At 38.4% G+C, this 26,902-nt stretch overlaps 3 protein-coding genes across 3 annotated transcripts in view; 2 read left to right on the top strand and 1 right to left on the bottom strand.

The window, feature by feature from the left end:
• LOC306987926 (SLAM family member 5-like) overlaps positions 1-23,750 on the top strand; it is a 28,380-nt gene extending 4,630 nt beyond the window's left edge. The window contains exon 4 of the mRNA XM_079592574.1: positions 23,065-23,750. Coding sequence (XP_079448700.1) covers positions 23,065-23,216 — 152 coding nt within the window. The 3' untranslated portion in view covers positions 23,217-23,750. The remainder of the gene's footprint in view (positions 1-23,064) is intronic.
• Positions 1-26,902, top strand: part of LOC306987895 (SLAM family member 5-like) — a 332,963-nt gene that overhangs the window by 90,188 nt on the left and 215,873 nt on the right.
• On the bottom strand, positions 1,251-19,032 carry LOC306987921 (uncharacterized protein). 2 transcript variants are annotated; one of them, XM_079592565.1, is made up of 5 exons: positions 18,908-19,032; positions 9,292-9,621; positions 8,885-9,199; positions 8,380-8,507; positions 1,251-1,534 (listed from the first exon to the last, which is right to left on the bottom strand). In XM_079592565.1, exons 1-5 carry the CDS (start codon positions 18,957-18,959, stop codon positions 1,517-1,519), a joined length of 843 nt encoding a protein of 280 aa, XP_079448691.1. In that variant the 5' UTR covers positions 18,960-19,032; the 3' UTR covers positions 1,251-1,516. The 2 variants fall into 2 exon arrangements, with proteins under 2 accessions (XP_079448691.1, XP_079448692.1); XM_079592566.1 differs by having other exon boundaries at positions 9,292-10,051; positions 18,264-19,014.

Raw genomic sequence — 26,902 nt, 5'->3', positions numbered from 1 at the left:
CACTCATACAATAGCAATGGCTCTGCAAATAAGTAAAACAAACACAATTTCACTCCAAACTACAAAGTAAATGTAAATTAAGGCAAACCACTACCAGTTGTTCCCCCGACCTTAACAGAGTAAACCATAAGAAGATGGGAACCCCCTGTTATTTGTAGGTCCACAATAAAACAAAACAAACACAATCTCACAAATAAAATTACTTTCACACTTATAAAATACAATTCATGATCACTCAATTAAATATTTACAGGAATTTAAAAAAAGACTTAAAACCATTAAACATAAATCACAGATTACAATATAAAACGCTTAAAACCAATCTCCTTCAATTATTCATTTGAGAATAATTGAAGTAAAATATAGATGATTCAAAGAATGTCACATGTGTGTCTCTCACTTGTAGTGAGAGAAGATTCTGTTTATGTACCTGGGGAGGCAGAAGGGAGAGGCACTCCAGAGAACAGACGAACAAGGACCTCTGACCTAGATGTCAGAAGGCCATTTGGTGAAGGAGGGCTTAGTGGGCCAACTAGTGACGTAAACTAGATATGGTTCCTGTGTCTATGGAAAACTACTGGGAGGATGGCTCTGGGGGAAGAAGACCTTGGAAGAACTAGGATAAAAAGCTGGTTCAGTCTGTCTGGGGGGGGTGTCACTCTTCTGCACAGGGTAACAACTGTGTATTAGACTGTTCCTATTCTTGCAAGAATAAATACTTCTATTTTTTTATAATTTGACTGTGAGTGTCTCTTACGCAGTGATGTTTGTTTGATGAATTTTTGCCACAACAAGAGCAATAGGCTACCTGTAGATGTATCTGCTTAATTCTCTGAGGCACCAATCAACACATTTCCCATAAGGACACCAAAACAAAAAGCATAATTTATCGATAATAAATCACAATCCTTACCTTCACAAATCAGTTCTGCTCATTAATCAACTGGTCTTTTCATCTGCGATTACACAGCCTTGAGAAACACCACACAGCGTCTCCTGTTCAACACACGGTACCACAAAGAGGAAACCCAAAGTTTGAATTCCTTATCTAGTGCCTTGACTTATGGGCTTTGTGGTCCATCTAATTTGTAGTCTTACACCTTCTAGCCTATTACATGTATTCAGTAAGCATGTAGTGTTTCTTTACAAAGTGACATCGCCCACTACTGGCCTGGCAGCAGAATACAGTGTTTAAGTTGTTTTAATGGATCCGTGTGAACGGGGATCTTTATACGTTGTCCTCTGTATGCAATTTTATGTTTTTTGATGCAACAGGCCTCAAGGGTTAGAGTTACTGTAAACCATAAACATTAGCAACATAGTGACTTTTCCAGTAACAGCAACAGAAGAGAGTTTCAGCTGATCTGCTTCTCTTAATTATCTTCAGTGTCCATTTCAATCATTGTATTAAAATTATAAATGATTTTACATTGTTTTCCTGGCAGCCTCGGCCTGAGTCTGATTCAAGGACGTCTTCTTCCTCAAAGGAATGTCTTTCGGATCTGGGGGCGAGCTATCACATGTGATCATTCTCCTGTAAGCAAATACACATTCACAAAAGGGAAAAGTAATGAGGAGGATTGATGTTTCAGTTACACGAAAACACACACACACACACACACACACACACACGCACACGCACACACACGCACACGCACACACACGCACACGCACGCACACGCACACGCACACACACGCACACACACGCACACACACGCACACACACGCACACACACACGCACACACACGCACACACACACACGCACACACACACGCACAGGTAAAAAGTAAATGTCCCTTTTTCAGAATACTGTATTTTAAAGATCATTTTGTAAAAAATTAATTAAATAAAAAGCTGTGTGAATATGCCATATATCTGCTGCAAGAGGCATGAGGACAGCATATGTGAACAAAGCAATAAACTACAGAGTCTGTGATGTAAGATCTGTAAGTCTGTTATATATATTTCCGTTCAAACGTTTGGGATCAATAAGATTTTTTTATGTCTCTTATGCTCACCAAGGCTACATTTCTTGGATTAAAAAATACAACCAAAAATATATATATATATATATATATAAATAAATATAGCTGCAAGCAGCGATTACGGGCCCAAGCCGGTGGCACCGCCACCCTGGTGCCTTTAGTTACACTAAAGGCACCGGGCTGGCGCTGCCACCGGCTTGGGCCCTCCATCGCTGCTTGCAGCTATATTTATTTATATATATATATATATATATATATATATATATATATATATAAAGCCGCCACCCCGTTGCCTTTCGGGTTCCTGTGCACGACGGGCAATAACGTAACCCCGCTTTGACTGTCGAGAAAAAGTCTGCTTTAGAGCTTGTATCAGTGTGAGTCTTTCTGCTCCCCTCCAAACACACACAGAAAAGGGGGGCTGTCTGTGTGTGTGCCCTCCCTCCCTCCCTCCCCACACACACACACACACACACACACAGAGAGAATGGCAGGGGGAACTCTGTCAGAGAGAGACAAAACCACATTCAAACCAAAATATCTGACTTCCTGTTGGTTGGAGCTAATGACTGTAAATGAGAAAGTTGTCCGGATCGATAAGCACAATATACAGACCAAGTTTTGTGACTGTAAGTAAAAATAACCCCCCCACTTTAGTCAAAAGTATCTTGAAAGTAACACACTTCCTGCTGCCAGTTGGTGGCGCTATAACTTTGACTCACAATAGTCACATCCATGTGATCGGCCTCTTACAACAAACACACTGCTGAAGTTTCATCAAGATCAATAAATGTATGAAGACGTTATAACACATTGTGTTTTTCTTTTCTCGCCATAACTTCGTTTCCTCGCCACGGCCAAACCATTCGAGATATCAAAAATCCGTCCGCAATTTAGCGTCCTCAATGTCTTGACTTCATGCTGACCGAGTTTGGTGAAGATCAAATAAAATTTCTTGGAGGAGTATATAAAATTCCAGGGGCGTTCGTTTTCATACAACCCATAATAGCCGACTTCCTGTTGGGCTGGCGTAAAACTTAGAGCACGAAAGTTGTTCGGCCCGATGAGATCTATATGTGTACCAAGTTTCATACTAATTCATGCAATATTCAGTTTGATATATGGACCAAGTTTTCGGACCCCGTTAAAGGGGGCGCTGTTGAGCCCCCCTGCCACGCCCGGGTACCAGCTTCAGCCCGGCCCTGATGGCCGCAGGTTCTGACCTGTGTGCAAAGTTTCAAGAGTTTTCGAGCACGTTAAGGGCCCCAAAAGTGCCCGAGAAGTCCCACACAGCAGAGAAAGGGTTAAAATAAAGCCCCCCCTCCTCTCTCACACACACAGACACTGAGAGAGACTGGCAAAATTCCCATCAAATCACATTCAAACCAAAATATCTGACTTCCTGTTGGTCGGAGCTAATGACTGTAAATTAGAAAGTTGTCCGGCTCGGGGAGATAAATATAAATACCGATTTTTGTTACTGTAGGTAAAACTAATACCCCATTTTTGACTAAAGGTGGCGCTACTGAGCCCCTTACCACGCCCGTTTCTGAAACTTTGCACAAGTGTACTAGGCAATAAATGTAAAGTGTCTGTCGAGTTTCATGCAATTTCAAGCATGCTAAGAGTCTCAAAAACTTTAAAAAAGAATATTAAAGTTTGCTGCGTTGCCATGGCAACAGTATTTAAGATATCAATAATCCTTTCACAGGTCTACATCTGCCGTGTGTTTACATTATACACATAAAGTTTGAAGCAAATCGGGTAAAAATAAGAGGGTGATTTTAAAGCATTTTGAAAGTGACACACTTCCTGCTGCCAGTTGGTGGCGCTATAACTTTGGCTCACAATAGTCACATCCATGTGATCGGCCTCTTACAGCGAACACACTGCTGAAGTTTCATCCAGATCAATTAATGTATGAGGATGTTATAACACACTTCCTGTTTCCAATATTCGCCATAAATTCGTTTCCTCGCCACGGCCAAACCGTTCGAGATATCAAAAATCCCCTGGCAATTTTTCATCCTCCATGTCTTGACTTCATGCACACCGAGTTTCGTGGTGATTGGTTGAATTTTCTAGGAGGAGTATTTTAAATTCCATTGCATGTGTTTTTTAAACTACGCCAAATAGCCGACTTCCTGTTGGGCTGGGGTAAAAAGTCCGAGCACGAAGGATATATGAACCGATGAGATCTATAAGTGTACCGAGTTTCATATTATTACACGCAAGCGTGATTGATTTATGGACCAAGTTTTCGGACCGCGTTCCAGGGGGCGCTGTCGAGCCCCCCTGCCACGCCCGGGTCCCAGCTTCAGTCCGGCTCTAATGGCCGCGGGTTCTGACATTTGTGCAAAGTTTCAAGAGTTTTTGAGCACGTTAAGAGACCCAAAAGTGCCCGAATAGTCGTAAGAAAAATAATAATAATAATAATAATAATAATAATAATAATAATAATAATAATAATAATCCGAAGGAAAACAATAGGGCCTTCGCCTTTTCAAGGCTTGGGCCCTAAAAATGTAATATTGTGAAATATTATACAATTTAAAATAACTTTGTTCTATTGGAAAATATTTTAAACTGTAATTATTCCTGTGATCAAAGCTGCATTTTCAGCATCATTACTCAGTCTTCAGTGCACACAGAGTTTTGCTTTAGAGTTAGCTCCTTTCTTGCTTGAAACTTATTTGGAGAGTATGCTTCTGAAACACTTCCACTATACTTTATCACATGGATTACTTACTTTACCTAAACCTAAGAAAGACATTCTTCTGATGGATAACTGGCGTCCAATCTGTTTGTTAAACTGCGAGTATAAGATATGAGCTTTGTTGCTGGCTAAAAGACTTAAACGTGTTCTGGGTACAATAATGACACTCCGGTTTCATCCCAAAGAGGCGTATTGCTAACAATATACGCCTTGTTTTAAATTTGTTGGACTATGATGAACTGATTAGAGATTAAAGTTTTATTCTTTTTTTTTTTTAGATTTGTTATAAAGCCTTTGATTCCTTTGAACATGAATGTATTTTGCAATCCCTATATAAATTTTGTTTTTATTTAATTGTCATAATAAAAAAAAATATATATATATAATATATAATATAATATATATATACATGTAAAAAAGTATATATGTGTGTTATATGTATTTACACCACTGTTCTTTAAAAGGTTTTTGTGCACAGTAAATCTCATATCTGTAATACTTACATTCTGTGATACTGCTGCATGCCGGCTCTTGTGGCGATAGTAAATTACAGCACCAGTTACAACAGCAGAAACCAGCAGAACAGCAACAACTATTCCTGCTACAGCTCCTGAAGATAAACCTGACTGTGGAACACCTACAGAGAAACAGTCATTATTACGAGAGAGCGACTGATAATCCATCCAGTCCTTACCAATATATTTGACTGATAACTACACCTTTCTAATTTTGTCATTGGGTGTATGACTTGTTTTAACTGATAAATGCGACTTTTGTTTTTAGCAACTGCAGTTCAAAAAACATCAGCACTGTGAGCTAAACTAGAAGCAGCACTCACAGGAAAACTGGCTGATATTATGCAGTTTGCATGTCAATAACATTAAACAAAGTGTCACTGACTCAAAACTTACTATTTTAAACAGTCCAACACTTATTGAGTAGATTTAAAATATTGCAATGATTGTCAGATTCCTCAAAGGAAAATACACTGAATGACTCACTCACCAATGACAGTAAGATTGAATCTCTTCACTCTGCTGAAGCTGCTGCTGCTGATCAGCTGTTTATATTCTCCAGCTCCCATTTCCCATTTCAGCTGATCTGCTTCTCCTAATTCTCTTCAGTGTCAATTTCAATCATTGTATTAAAATTATAAATGATTGTACATTGTTTTCCTGGCAGCCTCGGCCTGAGTCTGATTCAAGGATGTCTTCTTCCTCAAAGGAATGTCTTTCGGATCAGGTGGCGAGCTATCACATGCGATCATTCTCCTATAAGAAAATACACATTCACAAAAGGTAAAAGTAATGAGGAGGATTGATGTTTCAGTTACACGAAAACACACACACGCACGCACGCACGCACGCGCGCACACGCACACGCACACGCACACACACACGCACACACACACACACACGTAAAAAATAAATGTCCCTTTTTCAGAATACTGTATTTTAAAGATCATTTTGTAAAAAATTAATTAAATAAAAAGCTGTGTGAATATGCCATATATCTGCTGCAAGAGGCATGAGGACAGCATATGTGAACAAAGCAATAAACTACAGAGTCTGTGATGTAAGATCTGTAAGTCTGTTATATATATTTCCGTTCAAACGTTTGGGATCAATAAGATTTTTTTATGTCTCTTATGCTCACCAAGGCTACATTTCTTGGATTAAAAATACAACCAAAAAACTGTGATATTGTGAAATATTATACAATTTAAAATAACTTTGTTCTATTGGAAAATATTTGAAACTGTAATTATTCCTGTGATCAAAGCTGAATTTTCAGCATCATTACTCAGTCTTCAGTGCACACAGAGTTTTGCTTTAGAGTTAGCTCCTTTCTTGCTTGAAACTTATTTGGAGAGTATGCTTCTGAAACACTTCCACTATACTTTATCACAGGGATTACTTACTTTACCTAAACCTAAGAAAGACATTCTTCTGATGGATAACTGGCGTCCAATCTGTTTGTTAAACTGCGAGTATAAGATATGAGCTTTGTTGCTGGCTAAAAGACTTAAACGTGTTCTGGGTACAATAATGACACTCCGGTTTCATCCCAAAGAGGCGTATTGCTAACAATATACGCCTTGTTTTAAATTTGTTGGACTATGATGAACTGATTAGAGATTAAAGTTTTATTCTTTTTTTTTTTAGATTTGTTATAAAGCCTTTGATTCCTTTGAACATGAATGTATTTTGCAATCCCTATATAAATTTTGTTTTGCAAAACTGTCCGAACGTTATACAAAAATGGAAACTGCTCAATTGATCTGAAGTCTGCACTTCTCCAAGTTAATGTGTTTAGAGAGGTTCGTTCGCCAGGGTTGCCCAGTATCGCCTTATTTGTTCTTGATGGACGCTCAACTCATACTTTGCTGGTGAATAGTCAATCACAAGGGGTTACATTCACGTTTATGCATTTGGCAGACGCTTTTATCCAAAGCGACTTATATTGCATTATCCTATACATTTATACATGGGTATGTGCAATCCCATGGGATCGAACCCACAACCTTGCGTTGTTAACGACTGAGCTACAGGAAAGCCATGTTAATATAGCAGATGCACACATTATCATAACCTTATTAGCTGATGATATACCATACTCTTTTATTAAAACGACTTGCAGATCCCTATCGCTCATGATCTTATCAAAATTTTCTCAAAAGCTTCTGGTCTATCTTTGAGTTTAGATAAATGTGAACTCCTTCCCTTAAAGCCTCGTTCTGCTCCATTCCTGCACAATATTCCTGTTAAGTCTCAACGGGTGAATTATTTGGGTATTACAATTTGTAAAGATGTCAATGCGAAAATTAAAATTAGATCCAGAAATTACTAAAACTAAGAAAAAGCTTAATTAAGCTAGATAGACCTGCTCTTTCTTTGCATGTGGACAAGACCATTTGTGTAGAGGTTGTAGAGGTCTTCTACCTCTTGGATACATCCTTGCGAGACAGCAATAGGGAAGATTTGCTTTTTATCTAGTCCCTCTCCCAGGAATAGAAAGATTAGATTAACTTTTCAGGGGTGCGTTTCCCAGAAGCATCGCAAGCCAACTATGTGCGCAAGTTCCGTCGTTATCAGCATAGTTCAATGAGTTGGTGTTTCCTGAAAGCATCGTTCTTTTTAATATTTTGCGCAAATATCTGATGTTATTTGGGTACTATCTCTTCTTCTAGCAATGTCAAAAAGCTTTAAAGTCTGTAACATTGTGCACAAAGTATAATATTTATGTTTTTTTTTTATATAATAAAAAAAATGGACTCAAGGCATTTCTCTCTCTCTCTCAAATTTAATGTATTAGCCTATATGGTACCCCTGCTCAATGTATTTTTTTTTTTGTCTTTTTTTTTTTTACTGGCTTTTCGTCTACTGTTTATAATTATATTATTGTTTTTTAATTCTGTTTTGAGTTGTAACTGTATGCATTTGCTGTTATATATGTTCAATAAAATAAAATAAAAATCACAAGAATAAATTACAATTTAAATTACATTCAAATAGAAAACAGTTTTTTTTAATTGTCATAATAAAAACGTACCAATTCCAAACTTTTGAACAACAGTGTATGTATTTGAGTGTATCGCTATGTGTGTTATATGTATTTACACCACTGTTCTTTAAAAGGTTTTTGTGCACAGTAAATCTCATATCTGTAATACTTACACTCTGTGATACTGCTGTATGGCTCTCTCTGTGACGATAGTAAAACACACCAACAGCAACAGCAACAGCAACGAACAGCAGAACAACAACAACTATTCCTGCTACAGCTCCTGAAGATAAACCTGAATCTGGAACATATACAGAGAAACAGTCATTATTACGAGAGAGCGACTGATAATCCATCCAGTCCTTACCAATATATTTGACTGATAACTACACCTTTCTACTTTTGTCATTGGGTGTATGACTTGTTTTAACTGATAAATGCGACTTTTTATTTTTAGCAACTGCAGTTCAAAAAACATCAGCACTGTGAGCTAAACTAGAAGCAGCACTCACAGGAAAACTGGCTGATATTATGCAGTTTGCATGTTAATAACATTAACCAAAGTGTCACTGACTCAAAACTTACTATTTTAAACAGTCCAACACGTATTGAGTAGATTTAAATATTGCAATGATTGTCAGATTCCTCAAAGGAAAATACACTGAATGACTCACTCACCAATGACAGTAAGATTGAATCTCTTCACTCTGCTGAAGCTGCTGCTGCTGATCAGCTGTTTATATTCTCCAGAGTCTGTGTTTCTGGTGTGTGTGATGGTCAGAGATCCAGTCTGATGATCCAGCTTCAGTCTGTCTCTGAATCTCTCATTACACTGAACATCTGTACAGATCTTACTCTGATCTCCAGTGATTTCAGCGATGCGAATGTCATTAAAATACCACATCATTAAATCATTTGAAAGTTTTATAAAAGCAGAATCTAAAGTGACAGATTCTCCCTCCTTCGCTTTATCTCGTTCATCAGCAGAAACTCCTGAAACACACACCAACAGTAGCTGGAGGATCTAGTATTAACATGTGTTTGAAACATATATAAACTGCATGTAAACTCATTAAATTACTCACCAGTGACGGAAACAATGAAGATCTTTTCACTGTTGCTGCTGTTGCTGAAGATGTTTAGTGTATATTCTCCAGCATCTGTGTTTGTGATGTTTGTGATGGTCAGAGATCCAGTCTGATGATCCAGCTTCAGTCTGTCTCTGAATCTCTCTGTACCTTTATTACACTGAACATCTGTGCAGATCTCACTGAGATCTCCACTGATTTGAGCTATACGGGTGTCCTTAAAATACCATTTAATAACTTCTTGTTGCCTCGTTTGAACACCAGTGTGTAGAGTGACTGAATCTCCCTCCATCACTGACACTTCATCTGATCCAACACCAGACACACCTAGGCAAAAACATACAATAGTGTAGAGATTTTTCCCCCTACAGATCATAAATGTGATAGAGAAATATATTTGTTAAATTTGTATATCATACATTCACTCATCAGACAAACACACATGAGTCTCATGAATGAACGTATCACACAACCCACAATCCACATCCTGATTCATATTTTCACCCCCTTTCTCTACAAGTACAGTAGGCCTATATTTGCAAATGCAATTAAATTAAACAATTTCATACTCAATATAAATATTACAGATGACTAGTACCCAAAAAATACTTATACAAATACTGGTAACAAGTGACTTTACAATAAGGTTCGTTAGTTAACATTAGTTAACTACATTAGTTAACATTAACCTATATAATGAACAGCACATAGGCCTACATCATTTATTAATCTTTCTTAATGTTAATTTCAACATTTACTAATTGTTAGAAATGAATTGACTCCAACAAAAGTGTCCCCCCAGTCTCTGTCTTTATTCAGGCAAATGAATAAACAATTCGTCCAGCGCTGGCGGAGAGAAGATTCTCTAAACTCAGACAATGGTTTAGCACAATATATAGAAGTAGTATAAGGGGAGTATTACCCCTTCAACCAATAAAACCATACATTACATCATATAGCATAGTTATATAACACATCCTAAATATGGTCAGTTTCCTGTCAAAACTCCGCACATGCATGTATACCCGAACGGGACCCTCCAATGCAAAAGAGTGGAGACCCTCAAACCAGCTTCTCCACTTGAACAGAGGGGGCCAGCTTAATGCATAACAGATGTTGACCATTACATTAACATAAAGGAATGCTGCTGCATATATGCAGTTCTGAGAGCATGCAGGGATATATAAAACAGATATTTCTAACAATGGCCCCTTTGATAGAGAATTATCATATAAGAGAATTATCATATCATATCAGTTTCTGCATGCTTATTCTTATACAATGAACATCCTTCAAACATTTCTTTCAAAGCATTAACACTTTACAGTTCTGTTCATCAAAGCATATTGAGAAGATACAAAAGTATTCATAGCACGATGAATCAAAATTCTGATAAATGGAATAATACAACAAATAATAAATGTAAGGATTAACAGTATAACCCCTATCGGGATCAAAGCAGATACAAGCATTTGTTTCCAACTTGTGATCCAATCACCGAAACCACCTCTGTCACTCACTTCCCTTCTTTCTAACTCTTGAGCAATTCTTGTCATGTTGTTTATCCCCTGGGAAATCATGTGACCATTTAAGTCGTTTTCCGGAATGAAAGTACAGCAGGAAGCTCCAACAATAACACACACCCCTCCTCTTGCCGCAGTCAGCTGATCTAGGACCAACCTATTCTGTAGAGCAGTTAAGCGGAGTCCTCGAAGTTCCTCTTGGACAGCAGATAGTGTGTCCCTAGTAGTTTTAATAAATGAAATCAACTCATATCTTGTAACTTCTACTTCTATTTGAAGACTGGATATTCCAATTATTGGAAAAATACCTTCAAAGAATTTTTCCGTACCAGTCCAGAGTCGATGTTCTTTTGGTACTGGATTATCTCTACCCAGACTACTAACTGAACTGCGATCAGAGAGGGAGCGTGTGTTTCGTTGCTTCTTCATATCATCGGTTTTTGGTGATCTAATAATCATAGAATACTCTTCCAAAGTTACTAAAGCACATCGTCCACTCCAATTAAAAGGTAAGGTGGTATAGACCATATGTCCACACAACCAAAACCAATCTTGTACAGCTCTTGTTCCTTTTAAAGTTGGAACATACCTATGACAATTTTTACCCGAGTAAAGTTCACAATACTCGGCGCACAGTTCTTGAACTTCGGGAGTTGCCCATCCATAAGCAGTCATAGTGGATAGAGGGGCAGGAGATTGTTTCATACATTCTTCCGAGTTAAATTGTCCTTTTCCCGAAATACAACTCATACAACAGGGTTTGTTTCGTATTTCACAATGATAATATGTTCGATTACATTTACTCTCAGGAATTAAACCCATTTTCATAGTTCCTACTCTTCTTTCAAGACATATCAATGAGTCAGGAATTGAACCTACAGTTGCCACTTTAACATGTACTTGTACTGCAACAGTCATTGTCCTGTTACCACCACAACTCCATACTGCAGATGAGTTTTTTGGTGCAATCAATCCAGTTATACTAACGAATAAAGGACATTCCAATTCTTCATTCGTTGTTGGTGATCTAACACTTACGTGCGGTCCAGAAGCACTTTGTGGCATTTTTGTGCACACATAACAGTCACCTTTTTTTCCTCCGGCTTTAGCAGTGAAGTTAGCTAATCTCCACCACATATTAGTTGCAAACGCATGTGGCTCTTCTTCGTACTTCAGCCAAGTTTCATTACCACTGCTAATAAGGGCTTGTGTGTGCATAAGTACATTTGTCAGCACGAACAGGTACAAGATCAATTTTGCAGGCATGGCTGACTGGATTCAATGATAATTATTGCTGATTCTTAATTAGCAATTTCTTTTCCTCGTCTTCTTCCACGTTTCTTGGTCCTTCCGCTCAGTGCTGGATGTCCACTCTGCATAGGCTTATGCGTTCCCCAGGGATGGAGCTGCCTTCACTCTGCTAGCATGGATCCACTGCGGCTGGAAATCAGTCAGCACACCGGTCCTCGTCACAGCAATCACCGTGGCAGGCCCCAGATAATTTGGTTCCCCGAGCTTCGTGGGTTTCAGACACCGGATCAACACTGGTTGTCCTGGAACGAAAGGATGAGTCGGCTTTTCTGATGGAAGAGGGAGAGAGAGAGAAACATCACCATTTATGCCATTCAAAGTTCTAACTAGGGAATCCACGTAATCCGCGATGATCACCTCCGTGTCACCTGTGGAAAGATTGCCAGCGCGACCTCTGACCCAAGGGGTCGGGAAAGGTCTACCCATGAGAATTTCAAATGGAGACATTTTTGTGGTTGCTGATGGGGACATCCTTATTTCTGTTAATACGGCCGGCAACAAATCAACCCAATTTCGACCCGTATCTAGACACGCCTTATTAAGACGTTCTTTTATCGTTTTATGGGTCCTCTCTATGTTGCCCGAAGACTGCGGAGCGTAGGGAATATGGAAGTGCCAACTAATATTAAGCTCTTTGGCTAGTAATTGTGTGACTTTTGACGCAAACGGAGTTCCATTATCACTTGCTATAACGGATGGAATGCCGAATCGCGGTATAATTTCTTTTGCAAGAACCTTTACTACCGTCTGCGCATTTTCTTTACCACACGGAAAAGCTTCAGGCCACTTAGTAAATCGATCAATAATCACGAGCAAGTATTTGTGATTCCCACATGGTGGCATGTGTGTAAAATCGATCTGCAAGTATTGGAAAGGAAGTTCAGGATGCGGAAGAGCGTCATGTCTGGTTGCCTTGTGCCTGTTTGTTTGTGCGCACACCAGACAAGCATCCAATATCAACAAAGTATTCCTTCGAACATTTGCTAGGCAGTATGATTGATTCAAATTTTGTATCACTTTTTCTTTTGACACATGTGATACACCGTGATAATGTCTGCACAGCATTACAACGGCGGATGCTGGTAGTGCGATTCTACCTTGTTTATCTCGTAAAATGCCAGATTGATCTGGTTTTACTTCATTGGCAGCCCAATGCGTCAAATCAGCTTGTGTAGGATTAGCTTGTAGTACTTTAATGTCCAAATCATTGATCAGTGATGAATTCATCATCGGCACTACGGTGCTTTCTTCTTTTACATGCGGACTAAGTATTACATCTTTTGCGGCCCATTTCGCTACTTCATCTGCAAATCTGTTTCCTCTAGCCTCATTCGATTCACCGGTTGCGTGACCAGCTACTTTAATGACAGCAAGTTTCGATGGTTGCTGTGCTGCACTAATGAGCTCGGAAACAATATTATGGTGTGAAATTGGTTTTCCATCGGAGGTTTTGAAATTTCTTTCCTCCCATAATTTAGCAAAATCATGGACTACGCCGTACGCATATTTGGAGTCAGTGTATATATTGATGCACTGACCTTTTGCCAATTGACAAGCTCTCGTTAAAGCTATCAACTCTGCTACTTGTGCTGATTTATATGGCAAAGAATACGCCTCAATTACATGATCAGGTAATTCAACAATAGCGTAACCACACAAGTATAAATTGTCATTTGGCTTGAAGCAGGATCCATCGATGTACCAATGTCTCCCCTCCTCCAGGACAGATGTAGACACATCTGGCCTGCAGGCAGTCGAGGTTTGGATTCTGGACAGGCAGTCGTGGTCGTCACTCTGAAATTCACCCTGTGTCAGCAACCTGTGCAAATGTACAGTAGGGCCATGAATAACAGAAGTTACTTTCAAAGTTAAATTAGCAGTAGCTAACAATATAGCCTCATAGCCTGAGCGGCGTTGGGCAGTCATGTGTTGAGTTGAAATGTTATGCATAATGGCTCCCACCTGATGAGAAGTGTGTACTGTGAGTGGATGTGATAAAACAACCCTTTCAGCGTCCTGTACCATGATCGCAGTCGCAGCCACTGCACGCAAACAGGCAGGGAGTCCCCTAGCCACAGAATCAAGGGTTTTAGATAGATAAGCTATAGGACGAAATGTACCCCCATGGTCTTGGGCCAGGATTGCGGCGGCCGTTCCCCCACCCTCGTGCACGTACAGATGGAAGTCTTTTGTGTAGCATGGGAGGCCAAGGGCAGGAGGCCTCAAAAGGGAGGATTTCAAATGTCTGAATGCTTGATCCATCTCAGTTGTCCATGTAATGTCCTCTTTATCACCCAGCGTAGCTTCTCGCAGGATTTTGTCATACATGGAGCAATTAGGCACCCATCCTCGACAGTAATTGACCAGTCCCAGAAAGCTTTGCATTTGCTTCCGTGTCGATGGATGTTTGAAGGCAGCAATGTCTTTGACCCTGTCCGCAGACAGACAGACTTTGCCTTGTGACAGTTCATGGCCCAGGTAGGTGACTTTTCTTTTCACCCACTGGAGTTTCTCTTTAGATGCCTTGAAACCAGCCTCAGCTAGAATGTTGCAGACAATTGTGGAGGCAGCAGCACACATGTCCTCCGAGGCACCAGTGACTAATATATCGTCAGCGTACAGGAGAAGACAGGTGTCAGGAGGTAGCTTGGCATCTTTCAGAGTCGCGTGCACGATCGCGGAAAAAACGGCCGGCGCGTCCTTTAACCCCTGAGGCAATCTCGTCCACATGTATTGACAATTCTGAAAACAAAATGCAAACAGTGGCTGAGTCTCACGATCAACAGGAACACTGAAAAAGGCGGAGCTTAAATCAATGACAGAAAAGAATGTATGCTCCGAAGGGATAGAATTAATTATAGTTTGTACATCTGGCACAATAGGAGCAAGTGGTTTTATCAAATCATTAATTTTTCTCAGGTCTTGCGTTAAACGCCAAGAACCATTTGCCTTCCTGATTGGATTAATTGGTGTGTTATAAGGTGAATGAGTGCGGACCAGAATGCCTTGAGCCAGTAATTGATCAATGAGGGGTTTAATTCCCTCCTCTTTTTCCTTTGAAAGCGGATATTGCTTTTGAAACACAGGCCTATTCGTTGTCAAATTGGCCTTGTAGGGTGGTACATCAATGAATCCTACGTCATCCTTGTGTCCCGCCCACAATTTGGGATTAACATCAGGTATTTCCTGTGTCAGCACAGTTGCAGGCAGATCGTTGAGGAGAGCACTTCCTGTGTCAGTCAAAATGGAAAAGGCTGCAGGAAACATAAGAGTCAGAGAATCAGCGTCAAATTCAAGTGTAATACCCAATTTATGCATCAGATCTCTACCTAGCAGGCAAAAAGGAGAATTTGGAATTATTGCAAAATCATGCATTTTGAACAATGACGGTATGTCATTAGAAGTAACCGGCAAAGTTGGTGTCATTTCACATTTCACGGGGACGTTATCGATTCCCACAGAGTTGATTTTCTTCCCCGTGATGGAGCCCGAGTACCTAACAGATGAGATTGAAGATATAGAAGCACCTGAATCGATCAAAAAGACATATGGTTTATGATCAACGTTTAATTCAATAAATGGCAAAACATTTGTTCTGTTCGGATAACTCATGGAAATCATTGAGAACTCAGGCCCAGAACTCTGTGGGTGACGTCATTGTTTTCTCCACTCCGTCGGAAACTGCTGGCCAGGAGAGCGCAAGGTGGGGGCTTTTGGCCCATAGCCATCCGAGCGCCGGAACATCTGGTTCCTATTAGGCTGCTGCATCTCAGCTTTGCTCCTACAGAACCTGGCGATGTGCCCAGAACGGCCACAGCAATAACACTTTATAGGGTTTTTATTATTCGCTAACGGACGGTTTTGAACGGCGTTAACTTGAAGCATTGCTGGAATTTTTCCTCTGGGGGAATCAAAAGCTCCGGCAGAGGAAAGTTCCCGAAGTCTCCTACCCAGATCATCTATATTCATATTAGAAATGTTCGTTGTTGTAATTCTAATCAATTGTGCAGTTTCATTGTGCATGTTATTTAGGAACGTGTTCACAAACAACAAACAATTATCATCATCAACAGGAATGGCAGACTCTTCGATCCAGGCACGCTTAAATCGATTAAAGAAAGCAACTGGACTCTCGCCAGCTCTTTGTTTAGTATTAGCTGCATGTGAAATGTCTTGTTTAGCAGACGACAACTTCAGCAAAAATGCAGTTAACTGTTTGAAAAAAAGTTTGAGCTTACCCGGACTGGCCCACGCCCATTCATTGAAGAATTCATCATCTTCATCATCTACCAATCTCAATTCGCGATAAGGTCTAGACAAATCAATCGGTTCTGAATCTTTTATCACAATGTTGCGAGCAGGCGGTGCGTCATTTTGCGGGTTTAACAGTTCCACTCCGTCAATTAGCTCCTCTTCTGTAATTTCGGCAGGCAAAGTTTTAGTCAGAATGAAGCGGTAATCTCGACCAGTCAATTGACTGTATGCTGTTAAACGTTTCAATACCGACACAAAGTGATGCGGAGATCTAGCAGGGTCTGGTAATTCTTTACAAATTGCCATCACTTCGGTGATATTAAGAGCGTGGACTTTAAATCCATCTGATGTTTCCACAAAGGGAAACGCAGTCGCCGTCTTTAAATCTGGATACAACTTATTCTTTACTGCAGCAGTCTGAATGCTCTCGTATTTAGGAGGAAGCTGGGTCACAGAGACTGGCTGTTCTGCCTTTTTTTCCTCCTTTGGCTGCACGGAGGAAGAGACATTCAGCTCTGTCTCAGACCGTGCAGCCGAAGAAGCAGAAAGGTTTTTTTCAATATTTTTCGATGGACCACGATTCCAATATGATTTCATGTCATTCCAAATTTTATAAGAATGTTTCATATATTCGTAATCCCAATTTGGATCTCCCCAATTTCCACAGACCATATCTTTTGCTGCGCGCAAATCGTCATCTTTAAATGAACCCTCACTGGGGAACGGAGACAATTGTGACTTGCCAGCCGTCCAACCCACTAAATTTGACAAATATGGTTCTGTGAAGAACGCTTGATTATTTCTAATCATAAAATCTTTTGGCGATTCATCGAATAATGGTGGACTAATTTTATTCCCCATTGTTAACACACAAAGATTTCTCTTCTAGATCAATTAAATTAAAACAACTTTCAAAATAGCCAAATAGAAAACAAAGAAAACAAATCTGGATTTTGCAGATTAATTGTGTTAGTACATTAGACAAAAAGGAGAGAGATAAAGAGACAGAGAAAGAGAAAAAAATTCAAAGTATTATTTATTCATAGCCCAAAAGACAGAGACTTCACATTGAAATAGGGAGAGAGAGAAATCTCAGCTCCAAATCTATTTCCTTCTTACGTAGCCCTATCGTAAGGATTTCACCAAACGGAGGAAAGTGATCAATTTCCCTACACGCTCTTCCCACATTTATTCAGAATGCGAGGATAACCATCCCGTAATGATTACGAGGTAACCAAAAGAGGAGATCAGATCTCTTTTGCGTTCTTCCCGTGTTTAGTTTAACCACGAGGATAACTGATTTTACCAAATATGGCAAAAAATCACGGCACTATAATTATCAATAAAACATTTTTCAGCAGACAGTAAGAATAAACCTTCTCTTTAGAAAAAATTTAAATTCTTACCGTCTGGAAATATCCCGGACGAGCCCCCAAATTGTTAGAAATGAATTGACTCCAACAAAAGTGTCCCCCCAGTCTCTGTCTTTATTCAGGCAAATGAATAAACAATTCGTCCAGCGCTGGCGGAGAGAAGATTCTCTAAACTCAGACAATGGTTTAGCACAATATATAGAAGTAGTATAAGGGGAGTATTACCCCTTCAACCAATAAAACCATACATTACATCATATAGCATAGTTATATAACACATCCTAAATATGGTCAGTTTCCTGTCAAAACTCCGCACATGCATGTATACCCGAACGGGACCCTCCAATGCAAAAGAGTGGAGACCCTCAAACCAGCTTCTCCACTTGAACAGAGGGGGCCAGCTTAATGCATAACAGATGTTGACCATTACATTAACATAAAGGAATGCTGCTGCATATATGCAGTTCTGAGAGCATGCAGGGATATATAAAACAGATATTTCTAACACTAATACTTTATTAAAATCTTGTTAAAATTACATGAACTAGGCCTACCAATAACATGAACTAACAATGAACAGCTGTATTTTTTTATTAACTAACGTAAACACATAGGCAACTACAGTAACAAATGGATTGCTCATGGTTAGTTCATGTTAGTTAGGCTAATAGGTTTACACTAACTAATGTTTACTAATTAGGCTATCTTATTGTAAGCTAAGTGTTAGCCTATACCAGAATTGTTTCCCGCCGCATTAACACTCATAAAACAGTGCCGTGTTTCTTTTAAAAATAGATTTAAGAAAGTCCGGAACAACACACGTAAATGGCGTGTGTAAGGCAGCATTTATGCTTATTTTAATGACTTTGGCAGAAGCTTTTAACCAAGGGACTCACATAACATCCAAGCTACAAGCAAAATCTTAACTTTTAATGGTGTGTATTGTTTAAAACGACACATCGCGCAGCTGATTTGATCTCGTTTTAACTGCGTTGTTTTATCGTTAAAAAGCCTTTCACAGTGTGACAGATTGCTTCTCTTTTTTCCGCAAAAAATATTAGGCTACGCCTAATCCAGTAGCCTATAATCACTAATGCCGAAGATGCGACCTATAGGTCACAGAATTCTACGTTAACAAAAATAAGTTCTTACTGTGGTCGAGTAAAAACAATATCACGGCGAGTACGTTAAAGAAAAGCTTCATTTTCTAATCCTGATTCATGTGTTGTTGTTCGGTTTAAAATGCCGAATGCGAAAGTGAAAATAAGTGGACGTCACTAATATGCATATGCTAGCTGGCTTTCCGCCGTGTTGAGACAGGGGTAGCTGCAGCTTGGAGTGATGGGCGTGGCAAGAGGTAGGGGCGTAGTAAGAGGTTTCTCATTGGTCAAAGGAGTTTCCTCCTGGCAGAGCCATAGAGAGAAATGGCTCTGCCTCCTGGCAACTGCGTTGGCCAATCAGCAGTAACCATAGTTATACGTCATTTCCTTTAGCTAAAAAAAGGGGGTCTTCACGGAGTTTGATGGCTTCTGTTCTATGGACTGCTACTACAGTATGAATCAGTGAAGGAATGAGTTTTGACTTTGAACACAAGCCTTTGATGACATTCACATTCTATTGACGTTTCAAAAAATGAATTGTAAAAATGACAACTGAATAAATGTATTTTGTATAAAATGGTGTTTGTTTTGCTTAATTGATCAATGTCACTAAATAGTTTATTAAACTGTTTTTACTTAATTTTATAATTATATGGTGAGTGTTTGATCAAACATGTACAGTAGGCTATATATGCATTTATACAGCAAAAAAAATTGCTGTACCATTATTATAAAAAATAGCATTACTTTTAGTTTGTACTTTAAAAGAAAGTTCAAAACTAGTATGACTTTAATAGTGTCAGGAGATATTTTTATCTTTAAAATAATAATTTAATTAGTTTTTTAATGATATTTTCATTTGATTATTTAGTTCAAGTACAGACATTTCAAGTATAATGCAATACAAAAAAAGATTAATACATGGCATTGTAAATACAGCTCAAAATGTGTAAACCAGAGAATAACAGTAAGTATAAAATGCACATAATATAAATAAATGCAAAAATAAAAGTCTATAATATCAAGGTAGTTATAGATATTTTCAAAAACTTTGTTTTGTGATCTCATGTTTGAAAGGCTTTCAAAGTATACTGTGAGATCAGTGTTATAAAAGGTCATATATGAGGGTTTCTTTTATTTTTGTCTTATGAATATAAAACTTCGCCAAAATAATTGAATTATATAAGTTAGTTTTTCAGAAAAATATGGGTTTTGGAAACAAAGTAAAATGTCATGAGGTTCTCAATTAAGACAAATATGTTTCTCATATCTATTTTAAAGTCAGTCCAAAAAGAAATAGGAAAACGGCAATACAAAAATAAATGTTCAATATCTTCAAGTGATGTGTTACAAACATAGGTTACAAAAAGTGCATTTATCACAAACAGTATGAATGTTTTTTAATGATTGATCCTATAAAAAGTTGCGGTGGTGAGAACGTCATGTAACCCGCGCCATACAGAAGGTTTCTTAGGTAACGTACTTTTGAATGTATTCTTAATATCATTATTGCTATTTTTACAGTGAAAGAAATGTATTTGGTCTTGTATAATTATTTGTGTAATTATAGTGATTAAGTTTATGGCTCGCTTTTATGTGGATCAGGAAGCTTTTCGCATCCAATTGAAAATACCTTACGGCACGCCCCATTCCTCACGGCACGCCCCATTCCTTACCGACCTCATGGCACGCCCATTGCTCCAGCCTGCAGTTACCTCTACTTGGCCGTGTTCCGTTTGTAAATAGGCCTAGATAGTATAAATATAATTGTATGGCGATAGTAGACGAGCCTATATTACATTTCTTATTCCTAACCCCAGTGGAGTACCTTAAAGAATTTGGAGACTGCTGCCTAGTTTTAAATCATTGTTTATTATTTTAATAATACAAGTAAAAAAAAAAAAAAACTTGATCTTTAGACTGCATGTCATGTAACAGTAATGTGAGAACACGGAACAGTCTTGTGGAAATAAAATTCATACATCACATTTAGGCCCAGTTTCACAGACAGGTCTTAGATTAAGCCTTTTGGGGTGGCCGTGGCCACCCTTTGCCTAAGCTTGGCCACCCCTTTGGCCACCCCTGTAGCCTAGCTCATGTAATCTCTAGTTTTGACATTTATTAAAACCCATTCATACTTTGACTGTCTCTGTGTTTGAAAAACCCATTTTATGAAGTCACTGAAATGCCAAAGATCTAATTAAGCTACACGCTCGATATTAGACTACTTTGAGTAGTTTTAATTCATAAACTCATAAAAGTTTTATGTTCGTGGCCAGAAGATAAAATTTCGTGGAGTTTGTAAACACGGTAATACCCTTTTGCTGATCTGTGATAAGCTATCTTACATATGTACACTTGGTGGACAAGTGACTGATTTGATAAATGAGAACCGGCCAGTTAAGAGGTAAATACCGAACATTGATAAAGTAAATGTATATGCGATTTATGAATTATGACCATGAGTTATGATTATTAATATTTCCCAAAATTCCCTATTGAGCTAATTCGCATGGACCCAAAGTCCGAGTCATTTACGTTACAGTGCTGAACAATCCCATCAGCAACCAGACCACACATCTGGACATCAACACACTCTGCCACACATGTGCAGGTACCACAGCACTGATGATATTAGTTGAAGTCAGCGCTAATATTAGTATTTATTGACTGATCTGGGGCCTGTTTCAATATGGAGGTTCAACCAACTCTGAGTTCAAACTTGAACTCTGAGTTGACTTACCCTGAGATGGGAAACTCTGAGTTTTCGGTTACAGATCAGCTGAAATGAGTTAGTTCAATCAACTCTAAGTTGACTGACTCAGAGTTAAGCACGTGCACCACAACTATAGAAAGCCATTATCAATAGAGCGCAGATATTATGAGTCACCATGGCAACAGCGCCAGACACAAAGAGGAATTACTGTTATACAGTGTTGGGTGTAATTAATTACCAAGTAATCTAAATATTGTAATTTAATTAAAGGGATTACTCTTAATTCTACTGTCATTTAAAATAAAATCTGATGTAATTACATTAAATAGGCTACTGCATAGACCATAGAACAATCTGTATAAAACAATAGTGGATTTAACATACATTTTTAAAAGGTATATTTTTAATGTAACCTTCTCCCTCTACACACTTTGGTCAATTCAAGAATAATTCATGCAATTAAATTGTGTAAATTTGAAAGCATTAGAAGTGCAATTTCTAGTCTCTCCTTGTGTTTTTCAAGTGGTTGAGGTTGAAATGGGATTTAGTAATTAATAATACGTAGATCAATACTTTCTAAAGATAGTAATTACATTAATCTAATTACACTGTTGAAGATGTCATTTGCAGCTAGTTAATAACTATTTTAGAGTAACTGTTATAATATTAGAGGTGACACTGGGAGAACAGTTATTCAACCTAATTTTAATTGTCATATAGGCTATGTGCAATCCTGCAGGCATTAAAAGAATGTGGCAGCAGCTGAAAATAAAAAATATAAAACGTAATTCAATCAGGTAAGGCTTGAGCATATCATGGGTGTAGGCTAACTGACTTTACAAACATTTGACATATTACATAACTAAATAGCATCCAGTGTCTAGCAGTGCAGTAGCATTTTTGGCTGAGGGAATTCCTTCATCAGAATCAGTCACTCCCGGAGATCCAAGGGCCTTCATAAAATGTAAGACGTCTACATATGTGTTATTTTTTATATAGGGCATTTTAAATATTTCCATTTATTTGACTTTGGGTCGGGTTTTTCGTTGGTCCCAAAAGATTCTGATGGTAATATCTGTCTTTTGGAGCCTCCTGTCCCAACAGAACCCCAGGCAGTTGTAAGTAGCCGACTCAATACACCAGAAATGATGACAAATAGTGTTATAAAGTGTACTCGACCAAATGCTCATCTTCACCGGACGATGGGGATGAAACAGTTTCTGCTGCCACAGAGAGGCCTACAGAGGTAATGTTAATATTATGTGTCTGCAGATCAGACAATCTACACATTCAGATTTGTATGTGGAGTAGCCTATAGAATCTAAGTTTATATCTAAGTATAAACAGACATTCTTATATTTCCCCCCAGTGTGTGGAAGAACAGCAGGAGGACCAGAGTTTCCCTCATTTCAGGGTTAACATACTCAGAGCTTTCACTTAACCTCCTTTCTGAAACAGGCCCTTGATCTCAGTTTGATGTTTTTATTCCTCAGACTCTGTCCACTGTTGTGGTCCTACTGAAGCTGTGATCCGATTGGTCCTTTCTGCTCTGGTGGGCGTGGCTACTGTCATTCTCGTGGTTTATGACATCAGATCCAGAAGAGCTGAACAAGATCAAGCACATATTCACACATTGGGAGAGTAAATTGTCCTTTATCATTCTCACATATTTTAATCTATTAATCTTCATTTATTTTTAATGTCTTTATATATTAATCTGCTAACATCAATGTTTTTTTATTGGCACACTCTAAAAAATGCTGGGTTGTTTCAACCCAATTTTGGGTAAAATATGGACAAACCCAAATGTTGGGTTAAAAATGTAATGTAAAAATGTAACACAACGGCTGGGTTTGTCCATATTTTACCCAACATTGGGTTGAAACAACCCAGCATTTGCATCTTAATAAAAAATACAAAATAAATCACTTTGAAGTTCAAGAGTCTCACCCTCTTTTTGTTATTTCACAAGGTCACCTGCCCATCCAGTCTTGATTAATAATGGTAAACACATTGTCGGCCAAAAAAAAAAGTGGGTGTATTCAGTGTGGAGCTCTCCCGGTTCTGTTATTTGGACTTTTTGTATCTCACCACTTTCTGCCAGTTAGTCGTTTGTTGTCTTCTTAGTCACTCATTATGTTCAGTTGTGATGTATGTTACATTATCACGTGTACTTAAGTTCAGTTTGTGTTTCATTGTATCGTCTATGTTACGCGTGTGTTGCTCTCTCTGTTCAGATTTACCTTTATGACATTGGATTTATTAAAGACTGTATTTTCTCTTCATCATTGTGTTCGGGTTTCATCATCTACAACACAACGCAGTGACAGGAACATTAAGCAAATGCACTAGACCACAACTAGTTTTTACACTCAGAAAATGTTAAAAAAACAGTAAATATTGTTGAAATAGGTTTATGCATAAAATAAGTTTTACAATTTACCAGCAGAACAATTAATTTGTTTTTTAAGGATGTTTAGATATTTTGAGTGAAAAGCAAGACACAAAAAACTCTTCAATATGCTATTATAATAAACATTGCTATGTAATGGATAATGTAATGTAATGGATTATAGAATACAGAAGTGCATATAAACACATTCTGTCATGTGTGATACTCTACAGCCGAGATGGACCTGGTGTTCAATTTAAGAAAAATAAGCATGATCCAGGTATGAGAGATAAACACTTTAACATTGCTATATTGCTCAGGCTTTTGGAAAAACCAACAATGTGTATATTTTTTGCCTATACTGGTTCAAAATAGATTTCCAACAAAACTGTGCTACACTTCATTTCTGTACATAAATACAGAAGACATATCCTAGTCTCTGGGTTCTTAAGATGTCGAATAAAGACGCAGCAGGGTAGATTCACAACACTACTTTAATTCACTTCACTCTGAACACACACACACACACACACACACACACACACACACACAACCCCGTGACCCCCCCTTTACTGCCCCCTGGTGCCCAGCCAATGTAACAATATTATAGATCACACTGGTCTCAACTATACTTTACTCCACAGGGTTTGGGGTTTTCAGAGTGTATTGCTAAAGGGCCCGTTCACACGTCACCATTTCAAACTAAAAACGGAAAACTTTATGCATTATTTTCATTTACAGAAAAATCAAGCGTCAGTTCTGGAAGGTCACGTTAGTCAAGCTCCCATCAGTGACTCTCAGCTGATCCACGTCTACCTATAGGAATACTACGTCTGTCACCGTATACATATATAAGCTCCTTCAGTATTATCAGCAGCTATCGCGTTTCTCAGGAGTGAATTACCCTCCTCCCTCCCCAGCTCCTCCTCTCATCGTCAGTCAGGATTCGGCATTCTGACTCCCCTTTAATCAGACCAAATTCTCAATTTGATGTGCATTAAAATCTTTATTAATGAATGATATCTGCAATACATTCATGTTGGTTCAGTTCTGTTTACCCTAAGGAGGGTTATTGCTGCTCTATCGGCTCTTATCGCTGCATGGATGCGCAGGGAGTTCTTGCCCATGAACAGCCAATCTAAACTGTATGCTAATTGTCTTTCATATTTGACGATAGTCGTCCTGACCGAAACAGTTTTACGCACCTGAAAACACAAACTTTTGAAAATAAAAATAAAAAATGGGATTCAAAGTGCAAGTTTTTAAAAATGATATTCTCTCCATGTAATCTACAAAAAGGGTGAATTTGTGAAAATGGTGTCATGCACATGTGTAAACCCCATCATCTCGCAAGAGCTGATGAGAACTCAAGAGGGCAATGACCACAGTGTTTTATTTTATTTTATATATATATAACAAAGGTTTATTATACAAAACTCAAAAGCAGCGCAACGTGGAATAAGAAGTGGCAAAGAAACAAACACAAAATTGTGACAGTTACAGACAAGCGGGTTCCCACTCATACAATAGCAATGGCTCTGCAAATAAGTAAAACAAACACAATTTCACTCCAAACTACAAAGCAAATGTAAATTAAGGCAAACCACTACCAGTTGTTCCCCCACCTTAACAGAGTAAACCATAAGAAGATGGGAACCCCCTGTTATTTGTAGGTCCACAATAAAACAAAACAAACACAATCTCACAAATAAAATTACTTTTCCACTTATAAAATACAATTCATGATCACTCAATTAAATATTTACAGGAATTAAAAAAAAGACTTAAAACCATTAAACATAAATCACAGATTACAATATAAAAAGTGTGAAACCAATCTCCTTCAATTATTCAATTGAGAGCAATACCTGTAGATGTATCTGCTTAATTCTCTGAGGCACCAATCAACACATTTCCCATAAAGACACTAAAACAAAAAGCCTAATTTATCGATAATAAATCACAACCCTTACCTTCACAAATCAGTTCTGCTCATTAATCAACTGGTCTTTTCATCTGCGATTACACAGCCTTGAGAAACACCACACAGCGTCTCCTGTTCAACACACGGTACCACAAAGAGGAAACCCAAAGTTTGAATTCCTTATCTAGTGCCTTGACTTATGGGCGTTGTGGTGCACCTAATTTGTAGTCTTACACCTTCTAGCCTATTATATGTAGTATGTATTCAGTAAGCATGTAGTGTTTCTTTACAAAGTGATATCGCCCACTACTGGCCTGGCAGCAGAATACAGTGTTTAAGTTGTTTTAATGGATCCGTTTGAACGGGAATCTTTATTCGTTGTCCTCTGTATGCAATTTATTTTTATTAATTTTTTCGTTTTCAGTACTTACTGTAGAGACAAGCTGCTTTTAAAGGGAATCATCTGTGCGCTAGGGGGCGCTCAAAGAGATGAGTACATGGGAAAAAATGGATGGGGGTGTGGACACACACACACACACACACACACACGACATTGCTATTTTTTGTCCTACAGTAATGCAACATGTTTGAATGCAGTGTCTGATGCTTTGTGATTAAAACAATCAAATCGGATGTTTCTATAAAATGGCTGGGGAAAACGGGATCATGTGACTTTACAAATGAAACATCTAATTTGACAGCCAAAGAAACTAATTTAAATTTGAATCAAAAGGTTCTTAGCATTGCATAGTTTTTTCTGCAAAGGGACTACAGGTGGAAAGATAGGCCTACTTATCAATAAGCTTCTGTTTCTTATCAGAGATTTGGTGTAGCCTACTTGTACAAAAAGATTTGAAAAAGATGAACTAAACCAGTTGTGTAATATTACATTGAAATTACTCCAGTTTATACTTCAGGGATTTATCTTAACTACAGTGCCTTATGGCTGGCTCAATTTACCCCAGATAATTTGGCTCACTTTGTACCATAGATGAAATTTAGAATTTGCACGGTT

Source organism: Phoxinus phoxinus, assembly GCF_949152265.1.
Source record: "Phoxinus phoxinus genome assembly, chromosome: 20".
Classification (NCBI taxonomy): domain Eukaryota; kingdom Metazoa; phylum Chordata; class Actinopteri; order Cypriniformes; family Leuciscidae; genus Phoxinus; species Phoxinus phoxinus.
Note: the sequence above shows the minus strand (reverse complement) of the source record. Positions and strands in the feature narration are given on the sequence as shown.